Source organism: Lagopus muta, chromosome 7 (genome assembly GCF_023343835.1).
Source record: "Lagopus muta isolate bLagMut1 chromosome 7, bLagMut1 primary, whole genome shotgun sequence".
NCBI lineage: Eukaryota > Metazoa > Chordata > Aves > Galliformes > Phasianidae > Lagopus > Lagopus muta.
In genome coordinates this window covers 32,528,754-32,544,248 of record NC_064439.1, presented here as the reverse complement: position 1 = coordinate 32,544,248, position 15,495 = coordinate 32,528,754, and the positions used below count along the sequence as shown (strand labels likewise).

Genomic DNA, 15,495 nt, shown 5'->3' with positions numbered 1-15,495 from the left:
CCAGCAGTCAGCACGGGAAATGGAATAGAGGTGAGAAAGGAAGGGAGATTTTGCCTGAGAAAGGTGAAAGTTTAGAGGCTTTCTAAACTAAATAGAAAAGACTATTTATATTATTCCATTCCTATTTCATTATTTTGTTCATATCTTTGATCCATCAAAGAATATCTTGATTTTTTTTTTCCTTTGTACCGTCCTGTTACACGGCATTTAATGAAATGTGGCTGTGTGACGGGCATGTCTCTTAACAGGAGCCGGGGAGGTCTGCCCATGGGTCGTTTTTTTTGTTTGGGTAGTTTTTATCATCTTGCAGGCAAAACTGGAAGCTTCAACTGTTCTGCAAACCACATCCACATCTGCCTTACATTCAGAAAATCAAATTATTTTAAATAGTTGTTGGGAAAAATAGGGCTGTGCTGTGAGGGTTTTTTTGGGAAAAAAAAAACCAACAAAAAACCAAAATCTTCTCAAAGCTTTCCTCTGCATTTTGTGTTCTCCTTCCTTTTCTAGCTTTATGGATATGTTTTCCTTACACTCCTGTTAAATTTCTCATTTTTACTTTGGCAGGAAAAAATGTGTTGAGCACGGTTTTCTGTGACAAAAGACTGACTCGGTCTTTAGATGTAGTGCTTTCCAGCAGAAGTCTGCATTTTGCTGGAGGAGAAGGTGCATCAGAAAATTCATAGTGCATCTTACTCATCTCCCTCACTGCAGGAAGCTTTATGTGCAGCCTCCCGTTCGTTGTATTTCCTCCTCCCAGCTCATTTGGAGCATTCTTGTTTGATACAGACATAAAACGTACCAGCAATTATAGAGCTACTGTGCGGCAGAATTGTATTTTAGTTGCACATACCTGTAATTAATTGTATGGGAATTTTCACAGTACTCTCCCCGAGGAACAATTTCATTGAAAAGTAACTATGTTGTCTAGACTACAGCAACTCGTAAAATCATCACTGGTTTTGATTTTTGAGCTACAAAGGAGTAATAGAACCATGGCTCATAGATTTAAAGTACTTGCAAGTGCAGGAACTGTTTTATAATCCCCATCTTAAGAGTCTAACCTGACAAACCGTTTTTAACGGGGTCAGGAACAGAAAATGTACAATAAGCTTAAAGATTGTCTCTGTTAATTTGTGATAGGAGCTTTTTGGTGTAAAAGTGCATCCTTTGAACGTGGATCTTTCATCCCCCCAAATGCAAAAAAAGAGGCATGTGTTTTGTCTAAATGTGGCTGCCTTTTGTGGCGTAATTGGTTTAATGTAGGAATAGCTTGACATTCAAAAAGGAGCTTCAGTGGTCCTGAGTAACAGTGACAGCATTCATGTTTGTGTATTTATGCTGCAAGGGCCGATCGGTGGAAGGGTTAAAAAAAAACCCACAACTATTTACTTGATGAATAATCTGCTAGTTACCTCAAAAGGTGCTAACTGAATGCACAAATGTATTTCAGAAGGTGGGAAACAATAGAAGGACATGTGGCATTTTTTAGGTGGCTGTTTAAATCACGTATACATACGTGCACATAAGTACACAAAATTCCACACTGCAAGACTGAACGGGATTGTTTTTTTTTACCATTATAGTGACTCAAGAGCTGAGAAGAACACTGTAGCTCTACTAGTGCTGTATGTCTGCATACTGAAAGGAGTTATGGCTTTCAGAAAGTTAGTACAGTGCCTAGCAGAAAAAAAAAATACATACTTTCTTAGGCCAGCACTTCAGTGTGCTGAAGATGGTGAAACTTAAGCAAATGTCTAAGTTTTCTTTGCACACTAGCCAAAGCAAATCAGAGGTAGAAAAAAGGAAGGGCTAATGTGCCATTTCACACCTGATGATTTAAAACACGGAGAGTTTTATTTCACGGGGGAAATGGTGTATTGTGAGTTGATGTTAGCCAGTACGTGGTCATCAAAATGAGGTGAAATGCCAGGAAACGCAGGGACCGTTTAGTTCTTGCATGTTACCAAGCTAAAGACTTCCTAACCCCAAAACTATATATTCTCTTATATTTTAAGCACTTGTGGCCTTGCAGGTGGGAGGCACGGCTCTAACTGAAGATCAGACCTGATCCACCCTAGCATGGTCTCTTGTCTTGTTAAGATATCTCCATATATAGTCAGACAGCAGCAGCATCCTTAGCAGTTTCCTGACACTTCTGCCTCTAATGCCAAAGGATACCAGAAGCCAAGGAGGAGTGGAAAATAACAACTTGAAAAGTACTTTCATTTCAGCCTTAGGGTAATGATGCATTGTATGAAACAACTCACACCTGCTAACGTATGTTTGTGCACCTTACTGAAACCAAGATAGCCTCAAAGGAAGGTTTGTGGCTGCATACCAAGGGCACTGCAGTGCAAATTTTATTTTGTCAAAAGAAATGAGAGGAAATACGACTCCTTCCTGAATATGTGCTTATCTTTGGATGTTAAAATTGTTTTTCTTTTTCAAAAAATAATGATGTTTTATTAAAAACCTTTACAGCCCTATCCTCTACGTAGGTAGGATGACAAAAGCCAGCCTGGTTCAGAATTAAACTTAGTTCTTTACTATTCATTTTGAGTATTGGGTTATCTATTAGGGTGCATTGATGGGGTTTCTTAAGTCTAGATGGTCAGGCAGGTAGTTTTTGTGCTAAGTGTAGTTTTTGCACAAAATAAATCCTCCTAGCCTTCACTGCACTGAAATGGAGAATCTGCCATTGCCTCCCATGTTGTTGGGCAAAGCTGTAATCCTCCCAGGGCTTGCAAACGTGGAATCTCTTCAGCATAAAATTGCTGAAAGAGCTCTGGGCTGCCCTGGTCCTCTGTGGGCAGTTTGCCAAAGGACACCTTTGGCATGATGATTCAACCCATCCAGCTCATCTTGGAAGCAGCTGCATAGCTAAATTCTACTAAAATCAGCTGTGCTCTGCGTGCAGCAAGTGCTACCAATGCAGCAATTTGTTGGACTTGCAGCCTGGTCGTAGCTCGGTGCATCATTTTTGGGTTTGCATGCTGATAAGTGGGAAGCACGTAGCAGTTGGGTAGGTAAGGAGTGTGTGCATTGCAAGTTTTATGGCCTGTACTGTAAGTGGCTGAATGGCTTTTGTGCAGCTGTAAAGCATGTTTAACCTGGTGTTATAAAACACGTCTCAAATGTATTTTCATAGCTTCATAAACTGCAGTTCATTTATGTAGGTAGTTTTTATTGTAATCCTTTATCTTAAACATGAAACTGCTTCCTGATACTGCTTCTACGTCTTTCCTTCTTTTTATGAAAAGCAAAAGAAAAAAAAGAGCTTTTCTGTTCTCTTTCTTCCCTACCTTTTTGTTTCATGCATCAGGAGAGTCCTTAAGTACAGCAAAAGCGCCCTGAACTTGCATTTTTGTATTGCTAACCTCAGAATGCAGGCCTAGCGACTAAAAAGCCAAAATAACATTAATTATGAATGTTCTTCTCGCTGTGGTTTTTGGAATAAGACTTTGGAACAGATGTTTGGGAGGGAGAAAAGGGGGAGGAAGGATGGAGTTGTTCTCAGCCCCAACTGGTTTTAATTCTTTCTTGAACATTTTGAGTCTATCTTTAAACGTTTGCCAGAGTTTAATTAACATCCCGTGACTAAAGGTGGAAAATGTCCGGCTTTGTTTTTCCTCAAGCATATACCTGCACTTGTGGCTCATGCCAAAGCCAGAGAAAGAAAGGATTCCAGCTGGCATCGATTTTATTACTGTTACATTAATTTACAAGTTAAGCCTCGGTTGGGAGGGGTCTGCTGGATTCATTTATTTATTTACTTTTTTTATTTTCATGATTTTAAAAAAAGTTGCCATGTAAAACACTGCCATTTAATTACAGGAAGCTTATGCTCTTGTTTGGTGAGCATTTCATAGCTTATTCTTCTTTATGCAGAGTTGTAGAAATCTGCTTTTGAGATGCGTTTAAAGCAGAGATTGTGTCCTTGGGTTTATCGTGTTTTCCCTGTACTGTGTATAAACAGAAGAGTGTACATTATTGAAAGCCCTTTTTTTTTTTCTTTTTTTTTTTTTTTGTGGAAAATAGGATTGGGGGAAAAAAAAAAAGTTTATGTAAGAATGCAAAATAACTTCCCGAGACTATTGGCGCAGTGTGACCATAAAACCTCAACAGCACATTGTGCAGTGACATTCTAACAATTTGCTTTAGCACCTCTGCAGCGTTTTCAGAAGGTCCTGTTGTACAAAACACATGGCACGGTATCAGTTGACTGTTTCTTTCCAGAATCCCTTCTTTCCATGCATGTTTTTGTGATTAGTTGCTGTTTCACTATTAATTGCAAATAGAGATTTTTTTTTTAATTTACCTCATTACGTGGATGTTTTATTTGCATTTATACATCCAATAAGTTACAGCATATCCGCTTATGGAGGTGTGCAGGCTCCTTTTGATGGATTTATAAGCTCCAAGCTGGGATTTTCTGTTTTATTTTTAAAGAGTGTTCTTTGCCATGCATATATCAAGATACAGATATATCAAGATAGAAAGTGGCATGTAATTGTTCCTAAGGCCAGACAGAATCCAGCTGTTGCACCTAGCTATATATTGGCTCTAGAGGAATTTTTTTAACCCCAGTTTTATTATTTTTGATTTTCCTGTAGCCCAGAATGTTGAGCAGACCTAACGTGTAAATAGTTTCAAATTTTACTAACAGCAGATAAAAATATAGAATGCTAATGTGATACTGTTTGTACTTCAAAAAATAAGCACAATGATGGTGATTTTTTTTTCCCATTGTCATTTTAGCTTTATCTCCAGCATTTTGGGGTGATTTCCCTAGTAGGCTGCCTCAGCTGAAGTCATGCTGTGTGAAAATACAGTCTATTTGCTTTTCTGTTTCTACCTATAGGATCTGAAGTCTCTGTGGTTTACACCTAAGATTCAAACTTTTTAATTGAACATATCTTAGGTCGCTTAAAATTCAGTGTAGGCTTACAGTGAGCATTTAAATGAAACCAAAAGTGCTTTTAATAAAATGTTGGAAGAGCCCCATCTGCCATTTTACTTAAAACACTGAGGTTATCAGTGGGTGTTTACCTGTATCTGTGGGATGATCCTGTTCAAAGCATCACTGTTCAGATGAGCTTTTTGGGATCTCCCTGTGACTGCCAAGTTGCAGTTGCCATTTCTACAGCCACTTTGAGTGCCCCTGGGGGATGTCCAGAAAGGCCTGATCACACCCTTGCCTGCTTAAATGTTGCCCCTTAGTGCAGCAGACCCTGGTGGCTGAGAGCTACAAACAAACAAGTAGTTCATGGTATAACACTTCTTCAGAGCTTTTTCAAGTACTTTGTGCATTAAAACAATGTTGAAAATCATATTACTCTTTGTACTTGAATTTGCATGCACATCATTACACGAGGCACATTTTTGAAATTCTCATGGGGTTTGTTCATTAACTGAGCTTTGCCTCATCCAGAGACAATAGAAAATCAGTTCCTCTAAATAATAATGGTTCCTAAACAGCCAGTCATTTAGTGCCCGGTACTGAGTCTGTGCTGGGAGAGCGCTGGAAGGCAAGGCGGTTTCTCCAGAAGACATTTTTCTGGCCGAATCCTGCTCTGACTGGTGTTGTGAGGAAGGGCAGGGCTCTGGCTGGAGGGCAGGACACACAGAGCACAGCCACCACGACCTGCTGCGGCTCCCTGGAAGGCCGAGGCGGTAATAAGCTTTAATTGCTGCTCTGGGGGCTCCTTTGTGGTCGTGCGGAGGGACGGAGGTCTCTGCCAGCCTTGGCAGACGCCTGCTTGACAAGCCATGACCACCTCAGGCAGCTCTCTCAAGCGATGGCAGTGCTGCCAAGCATTCCTCTGCCTTTTGGGAACTCTCGCTCAGGAACCAGGCCCAGAGATGCTAGAGTAAGAAAGAAGACTGAGCGGTGTGCATTGTGCCTGCTGCCTGAAGACAGCCCATCCATCCCTCTCCATGGGGAACTCAGCACTCATGCCACGTAGATGCTTAATCAAACACCAGAATTGCACTTGCAGTCTGAAATACCAGCATCTGTAGCACTTACACAGTGGTCTGCTTTATCTACCCAAGCTTCTTTTGGTTGTATTATATATGTGTTAGCATCTTCGCAGACATGAATGGTTAACATACTTTTGGGAAAATGAAAGACTAATCTGAATGGACCTGTCACAGACGCTGAAAAGCATTTTCTGTCTTCTCAGTTCTTTCTCCAACAGCAAGCAAGCAAAGGAAAAACCCCAGCTCAGGCTGTTTGGGTGATCCAGTGTTGGAAGTTTGTTGCCAGAACCAGCACACTGTGCCACCCGTACCAGGTCACAGCCAAAGAGCCCTGCTGCAGCCTCTAGGCTAAGAACTTGCGTGGCAGCTGTGACATGTTTTATTTAACTGTTTTGTATTTCATTGCTCCTAGCATTTATTTCCTGCGCTCAATATAAAGGAAGAATATTCTGTTTCGAATGACTCGATATGCCCTCAGACCAGCAATGAATATCAGCTGTGGGAATGCTCTCTCTGCTGCTGAGCATGGAGGGAGACCATGGACATGTGGGGGAGAACTTTGATAATTCCATACATGTGCTTTAGTGTTAGACCACAATTCTTGGAATATTAATTATTCTCTTCTTTCTTTTTTTTCCTTTTCCTTTAATCAAAGAAGCTGTCATGGTATACAGGAATGCAAACTCCTTAACATAAGAAGTGCTCTCATAAAACTGTTTCTGTGAAATACAAACTGCGAGTCCCGCACGGGACAAAGTGTGAAGCTGAATTTTTATGAGAGATCATTGCAACAACCGTGAACTTTCAGTGACACTAGCAATGCTGCTTCCCACTGCAGTGGGCTTTTTGCTCGTAGTTATTCATTGCATATGTGAATGTATGCTTTCTGGTCCTGGAAATAGTTGGCAAGGATATGTTGTTTTGTGTTTGGGTTTTTTTGTTGTTGTTTTTATTTTTTCCTTGGGAGGAGAAAGGAAGAACTCATAATGTTCTTGATCACAGATCAAGATAGATCATATTTATTGTAATCGCACACGCAGCACGTGCTGTTTTTAATCAGCTTTGTGTTTTTAGTGCTACAAGGCACGCTACAGAAGTTAAACGCATTAAATAACTGCAAGTGATGTGCACCTGTTAGAACCAAGTTGAGGAAGAAAGTCCTCTGGAAACCATGCAGTGGAATGAAGGTGTGCACACGAAATGTAGAATTGGATCTCGGCTAAGAGGTGTGAATACCAAATAACCTCTGCAAGTCTAAAAGATAAAGTTTAGATTTTCAGCACTGTAATTGGGATGCTGTCTATGCTGGGATGTCAGATAGTTAACTTCTGCAAGATGCTTTTGAGGTGTTTAAGTTACTTATGTCACATGCTGGAAGAAGTAGAAGATAGGTGTGCAACAGGTCAAGTCTTTGCTGTAGGGTGGCATGACATACTCACAGACTTCAATAGCAAAGCTGAGTAGAAGAAGAGGTGGAAGAGGTATTGATGCTGCAACTTTGCTTTTCATCACACTATTAAGACTTTTTAGTGCCCAGGCAGCAGTCATAGTTTCCTCTAAGTGTATATTTTTTTTTTCTTCTGGCAAATAAGCTGCTGTTTATCACTGAGCATCACCTCAGTTGTAATGCGTTTTGTTTTCACTGCATAAAAATTGGAACAGAAATAACTTGTTGGTATGCTTTTGTGACCCTGTATATAATTTATACCTTCCCACAGGTGATAATTGCATGCAATACCTGGCTCTGTCATGGCAGCCAACACGAGCAGTGTCTTCTGGTGTCCAGCTTATGTGCATCTCCACCTGTGAAGCCCACCCCTTGCTTGTGTGGCAGTGGCATGGTCTCAGCATGGGAAATTCCAGAAAGCAAACAAAACCCTAGCTTTCTTTCATTGCCTTTGGATTGTTTTGTGTTTTGTTTTGTTTTAATATAGTGGGGCAGTACTGCTGAAGTGAGCCTTTTGGTGTGGCTCCTGGAATAAGGAGAAAGAAGGTGGCTTTATGGGAAAGAACCAAGGAAACATTGCATGCAAGGAGAAAGGGCAGCACTGGGAAGATGTTATTTAGTCACTGGGAAGAGAAAACATTAATTCTAGCCCAGGGTGAGGTCCTTGTGGGGTCTCAGAATGAAAGCTGTATGATGCATGCAGTTGGAGATGGTGAAAAGCAGGGAGCTAGCAGAAAGCCTTGGGATGAACATGGCCAGAAGAGAGAGCTGGAGAATTCAGGGTTTTTGCTACTGCAGAACCGCCTTTGGTTACGGTAGTAACATTGTAAATTTGTACAACACCTTGCTGAAAGCAGGAGCTGCTCCATCAGCCTTTCCCTTCCAGGTATTTAGAACCTCATCAAATAAAGGTGCGTGTTGTGGAGTTTTGGAGCAGCCATTTGCTTCAGAAGTCCAGTTGGGATGTTTTTCCTTTGAACACTGGAGTGGGGAACAGTGGCCCTTCTGAGCATTATGAGAAGCAGGGAGGCCACCAGCATGTGTGCTGTGCTGCAGGGGGGGCTGCTCACTGCCCAGAGGAGCACTGTGCCCCAACCCAGCACCCTTTTGTCCTGGCAAGGGGCAGCCAGCTGAGGCCCCAGGAGCTTTGCAGTGGTTGTTTCAGATGGCTGTCACACCCTGACACAGGCCATAGGTTAGACGCAAGGATGCTGACTCTTTATTTTTTTCCCTTTACAAGCAAATATTGACACTTACTATTGTGCAACAGCACCCAAGTCTAAAAAAGAAAGAAGCAGCAAGTAAGAAAGCTGTATCTCGATGGAAGCGCAGAGCTGCGCACTGCTGTCCCTGCATCACTGCTGTCCCCTGGCCGGCTGCCCATACACCTGACTGCCGCCCGGCGTGGGAACGCTGCGCCCAGCCGTGGCCGTGTGGTGCTTAATTAAAGTCCCTGACCTGCGTGCTGGGCTTCTTGTTTCTTCTATCTGTTTTTTTTCCCTTTCTGGTTTGTTGCACGCAAGCAGTGGGGCTGGTGGGGCACTGCTTGGGTCGCTGCTCTCAGACACTGACAACTGAGGAAATTAAATTCAGAGGCGGAATCGGTTAGAAGCGTGACTAAAGCGGTGTTGTTTTTCTATGGCAACTGAAACAACATAATTATTTAAAGGAGAGATTTTTATTGCTAATGAATTCTTTTTAAGGCAGTCAGTTCTTACGTTTTGTTTATACCAGCTCCCTCTTAAATACATTTTGGGTATTGTTTGTTGTCTTTTAAGAGAGCACAAGCAACTGAGTTCAGTAGGACGCTGTCAGATAAGAGCAGTGGTAGACTCTGAGGTTCCAGCTTGTGTAAAGTCATGTGCCTTCGAGGTATGCTGCATAGCTAGCAGTGTGGCTGCTCAGGGAGAGAAGGAAAGCGTGTTCCTATGGTTATTCATGTAATCCTATTTGTAAAATCCCCACTGGCAAGTCTGAGTTTAAAAACTAGAGATAACAGAGAGCTTGTTTAGGCTGTTAAACAACTCTTTCATCTGCACTGGACAAAATGTTGTGTTTCGATGCAGGTAAGCTAATGAAAATGAAACTGCGGGGATGCGCTGACCTTGCAGTTGCTCAGGCATGCTTCTTGCTTTCTTCCCTCCTTCATTGAGTCTTGTAAGAAAAACCAGGCAAATGTTGCTGCAGAGTTGAATCTCTGTGAAGCTATTAGAAAAATTAAAGGATGCCTTGAAAGTAAAGGAAGCATCGTTATAGTTGCTTCAACTCCCCACCACTTCTGCTTATCTTGTCCCTTCTGTTTTGTATTGCCTACTAGGTTTTCTAATTACGTGTTCCTTATTGTCACTGAGAGTGATGATATCCTCAGTAGATGTCACAGACTCAGGTGATGTTTTCTTTAGGAAGACAAAATCCTGTTTGTGAGGAGATCACCCTCCTTCAAGGGGTTCTTTATGATGGCAGAAATTGTTGGTGGCAGTGACCGAAACCCTCGTGTGTTTTCTTATCCTAGAAATGCATATAGTTGTTCACAGTAGGTTTTTCTGTTGCATTTGGTCAAAAAAAAGACTGAGCTGGAAAGCATGAAAGGAGCAGCTTGAGGAATTTTTTCCATCAAGATACAATCAAGGGCAGGAAATCGTAGAAGCAGAGTTGTGGTTTTGCCTCCATTTTTTTTTATTAGTTAATTAAACTCTAACAACTCTTAACTTCATTTTAGGTTAACTGTTCCTAGAGTTCAGAAATATTTTAAGAGGTCAATAATGCTTTCCTTGGCTCTCAGTCCTTCTGTGTGGGATGAGGGATCTCAGGCAGCGGCCTTGCAGTTCTGCAGATGCTGCACATGGTGTGTGCGTGCGCTCATGGGGAAACGATCCATCGTTCCTCATCTGCACACCACCCCGAAAGGATGGAAACCGCAGGAAGGCAACGTGGATAGCCTGACATCTGTAAGCTGCCTTCCAGTATCCGATTAAAGCTCAGAAGCCCAAAGTGCTTACAGCTACCAGTTGACATGCATTTTTGCTTAATGAGCAGGAGGTGCTGAGCGGGAGGGAGCCTACGGGGAGGGGGGGTCGGGAGAGGAGAACTGAAGGCCATAGGTGCGTATTTAATTTCACGAGCAGCAGAGGGGGGAAAAAAAATCCCACAAAGCCCCCATTGTGCACTGCAGCAAGGTTTTCTTTGTGAAGTCGCGATGTTTCTTTTTTAAAGTGCCATAAGGCAACTGTCTGCGTTTCGAGCTGCGTGGAGGACATGTGAGGGAAGCAGATAGAGCCGTGCGAGTGTCCTGTAACTGTCTTTAATAACGGGAGCCGTTCCAGCACTTGGAGCCAAATCATCTTTCAGCAGAAAGGATAAAATTTAGCAGAGCTGGGAAAGGGGAAGAATAAAGGGGAGGGGAAACACAGCACCACCTCCCGCTGACACCACAGAAGTTTCCCTAAGCTTTCCCTCTCCCTCCCTCTGTGCATATATTTTCTTTTTAATCAGCCGGGGCTCTTCCCTCCCCTGCTTCTTTTTTACTGTATTTTTACGGCTGCAGTTCTGCTTTCCCAATTTCTCTCGTTTCACGTTCAGTTTCTTCAGAGACATTCATTAATAGTTACTGCAATTTAAAATAATAAATAAACTCGGCACCAGCTGCTCAAATGGCTGCCGTAGCATATCTGGAACATAATGCGGTCTGTCCGGGGCAGCCACACAATGCAATTTATCCCTACACCTGAGGGAATGAATTTCACAACTGTAATTGCTACAATATAATTCTTATTAATGTTGTGCTATAATTCCCATTAATTCCAAAGGGCTAGTAAATGCATTAGGACTTGTCAACATATTATTTTACACTGTTTATGATCTGTAGAATTACGCTCTTCAGTATTGTATTGCATAAAGAAAAGCCTTAAAATGAGCTTTGATTGCAGGGCGGAGGGAAAACGCATTTTCTGTTGGGCATTGGGAGGGAAGGAGGGGTCCTGTTGTTGGAGGAGCAATGAAAAGTGTGTTTTAAAATCAATCCTTTCAACTTGCTGCGCCACGCGGTTAGCTCTTTATGGCGATGTATTAATAATGCCTGTCTTGGTTATTAGAAAAAGAGCCACTGGTATCTTTATGAAAGAATAAATAGCTGTAAGAAGGATAGCTTTATGAAATTAAAAGTAGCTGTCTTCCAGCAAAGACAGAAGTGGGGGAAATTGCAAGTCATTGTAACTGATGTAATAAATGCAGAACGCGTTATCTCCCTGCGCTCTTATTTATTCTTGGTTTATCTCGCTACCCTGCTTTTCTAGGTAGTGAATATGACGAGGAGGAAGTCGACTATGAAGAATCAGACAGTGATGAGTCCTGGACTACAGAAAGTGCTATCAGCTCTGAAGCTATCCTTAGTTCAATGTGCATGAATGGAGGGGATGAAAAACCTTTTGCCTGCCCTGTTCCTGGATGTAAAAAAAGATATAAGGTAAGAGGTAGTGCAGACCTGCCTTATCTCTTCTTGGTGCAGGTAAGAGAGGGGAAAAAAAGCCTGTAAAATCATTCTTTCTCATCTAGTAGACTTGTCCTATGCATTATTGTGCTGTTTTAGCAGAATATGGATTTCAATCACTGGTTCCCTCTCAAGCACAGGCAAGTTACAATCTTTATAAAGTTAGAAGTTTTATAAAGAATGTAAAGCCTTTTGCATCCATGTTGTGAAATGAGGTTATATATGGTGACTTTTGCAAGACTTTTGCTTTACACATTTCAACTGGCTTTCCATTACTTAGACAAATTAGTAGCAGCCTTGGGAGGCAGTACCAGCAAAGCCATCACATGTCCCTTTTAGAGGCACTAAATAAGAAGCTTCTGCCCATCCGTACCAGGACTTCCTTCTGCATACATGGGAGAGAGGCAGCTCTCCTTCACGAGACTGCACCCAGGTGCTGTGCCTCATGCAGCTGATGCAGGAAGGGGGTGGTTAATGTTTTGCAAGTCAGAGGTCACTCCCAAAAGGCAGAGCCTCAGAGGAACTCTGGCATCATTCTGTCCCGGGTCAGTGTCCCCGTGACTCATACGCACAGTCGTCGCTGAGTCTGGCCCTGAGTGCTGGGCTTGCATCCCTCTGCGTGACACACTGGGAAGCTTTTTTTTTTTTTCCCTTTCTGATTTCTGTTCATCATGAGAAAAATGTGTCTGTTTATGGGAGTGGAAAGTCTTTAACTCTGAACCTTGAGCTGGCTGGTAAAGGACATACTGAGATGTTGTGGGGATGGGGATATTGCTTCATGTGAACTAGTGCAGGGATAGATGGAATTTTATCGACTGGTTTAGGCTGCATCACAGTATTCTGTAGTCATTGGAATTCAGGAACAGAAATAACGTGTTAGTTACAATTTACGTAAACCATTTCTTGCGTGAAGCACTAAGAAACTCAAGCACTGACCTGTACCCCACAGAACGCAGTGGTGGTTGAGTTTGTTTTTGTACTTGTTTTATCTTGGGGTTAGCCTTTAGCAAATTAGGGACTTGAAGGAGAACAGAAGTATGAAAGAGAAATGTGGGAAGTCTAACAACATTTGAGATAAAGCAGTTGTGACAAGAATGAATAAACTCTACGTGAAAACGTGCAGTGGATGAAAATGTGTGTCAGTGATCCTGCAGCTGTTCTGGACTGTGGCTTCTCCGCTAGCAGCAGATCATGAGACGCAGTCATGTACAGTGCTGGGAGATCAGCTAATGCTTGCTTAAATACTTGTAACATGAGCAAGAGAGCACTGCGCTCATTTCATGCGAGTCTGGTTTTGTAGAGCTGTTTCTGACCTGTGTCGTGATTATTCTCTGTCTCAGGACAGGGCAGAGGGAAAGATGTTTTGAGAATATTTGCATGTATTACATGATGGATGTAACCACGTTCTTCGTAATGCTTTTCTTGTATGTGGTAGAGGCTGCCTCAGATGAAGGGTATGGTATAAAAACTAAATCCCTGGCTCAGGAAGCAAACAAGCCATGGTGATTGTTAGAAGTCACTATGCCCACAGGGCATCTGTGCTTTGCAGAAAACTTTCATTTAATGGCAGTGGCTAGAAGGGGAACCCTGTAATTTGCTATATCCTGTCTGTTCTCTGTTTGACTGCCAGCCCTCTGTCATTTTATTGCCCAAATAAGCAAGCTGTTCCTGCCTGCTTCTGCTATCTCGCTACCTTCATCTCAAACGCATGAGGACTGTCTAAGGGATATCTTGTACACCATTAATGTTAGAACAGTCGGATGGGGAACAAATTAATGACCCATAGAGAGGCTGACAGACAGAGAGCAGCAGCAAATAAAAAGTACCATATATTCCTATGAGACTCACCTCTGTTCAGTCCAGATAGGAAAATGCATTTCCTTTAACTCTGCCTCACCTCATCTCTCTTTTCTGTGGGCTCTGCTTCCTTCCTTTTTTCTTTTCAACCTATTTTTTTCCTTTTACGTTTTTATCTTCGTTTCCTTCCTTTTAGTTTTGTGTCAGCGGTGTTTCTTGTTTCCTCTTCATCTTCCTTCTTACCCCCCATCCTCAGATGAATTATTTGCCGAGTCTGGGTAGGGAGTCCTGTGATCAAAGCGCTGGGATTTTCTGGTGGGTACTGGATAATCACAGTCAGGGCTGTAAAACAATTATAGAGCTACAAACAGGAACACGGACATGCACATACAGTAATTGCCAGGCTCACTTTACGGCTGAGAAAGGATGCATTCTTTTAGGGAGCGAGGAGGAAAAGAGAATATACACAGTTTTCTTTTGTCTGGCCCTACGTGACGTACGTTTGAGAAGCAGAGATGTTATTTTTAGGTGTGTTATTTGTACTGCAGTACTGCCTGAAGGACCCAGTAGAGATCAGGGCTCCTTTTTGCAAACAATGTACAAGGATAAAAGATGGCCTCTGCACTGAAAAGTCATTATGGAAAGGTAAATAAGACAAGAATGAGTACAACAAATACTCCCAAGGAGTGGGCTGGGGCGGACAATGGAAAATGTAATAAGTTCATGTTTATACACGAGCCCAGATGAGTATCAGAAGACCCTACTGGCCTCCTGCCCAGCTGCTATCTGCTGGCGGTCTCCCATAGGCGTCGCAGTAGAAGTGAGTCATAAAAATTGAATTGTTCTTCAGGAACTTTTCTTTTTTTTTAATTTAGAAATGAAGTTGCTTGCTTATAAAATGCATTGGTAACAAGCGCTCTGTAAGGTATGGCATGGCACAAGTTTTTCTCAAAGTGCCAGAGATCCTGAAAAAGAATTAACTTTTTCTTTAATGGCCTGTAAACTTGGTTGGTGGGATATTCCAAAGCGGCTGAAGGAGTTTGGAGCATGCTGGCTTATAGGTGCCCATCAGCTTCTGAAGCTTGCTAATTTCTGGAACTTGCTTTCTTTTTCTCTAATTACCATTACTGACCTAGGCAGAAAATGACGAGTATTCAAGAGAAGGAAAATGTGTATGCGATATAGATAAACTGATTAAGGCAACTTCTGAATATAGAATGGAGTTTGATACGTAATAGCAGGGGAGAAAAAAATCCCACAAAGAATGTATGTATACTATTATAGACAAAACCCTAGAGTATCTGTCGACATTTTTCCAGCTTGTGCAAATACAGTAACACAAGAACAACAGATTGTTGTATGTACACACAGGATGTACCTTATCTGCATCTCTGTCAGTGCAGTCATGAAACACTGAGATGTCAGCACTGAGGCAGTGTGCCCGAGTTCTCATATTTTACCTACAAATACACTAGAAAAACAAACTGACTTAAGCTGTTCTTGGCCTTTGAAAAATTTCTGGCTGCCCAGAAAGCACCAATTTGGGTTCTCTTTGCAGTCAGTGAGTTAAGTTTGAAGTTACCTGTGCTTCCTACATGGAAAACAGTAATAGTTTATCACTGCAGGTATATTGCCAGCTCAGAAATTGACTGGGATGGAAGATGTACTTTGCTAAGTACACCTCATTTATGGTAGTGTTTGAAAGGGCGTATAAACCAAGGCTCATCTACGTGCACAGTTTGCAAGGGTTTTTCTCTGCTGCTGGTGTGTTGATAGTTACGGT

At 42.1% G+C, this 15,495-nt stretch overlaps 1 protein-coding gene across 2 annotated transcripts in view; it reads left to right on the top strand.

The window, feature by feature from the left end:
• JAZF1 (JAZF zinc finger 1) overlaps positions 1-15,495 on the top strand; it is a 167,750-nt gene that overhangs the window by 148,566 nt on the left and 3,689 nt on the right. For both annotated transcript variants that reach the window (XM_048951358.1, XM_048951359.1), the window contains exon 4: positions 11,722-11,891. In XM_048951358.1, coding sequence (XP_048807315.1) covers positions 11,722-11,891 — 170 coding nt within the window. The remainder of the gene's footprint in view (positions 1-11,721; positions 11,892-15,495) is intronic.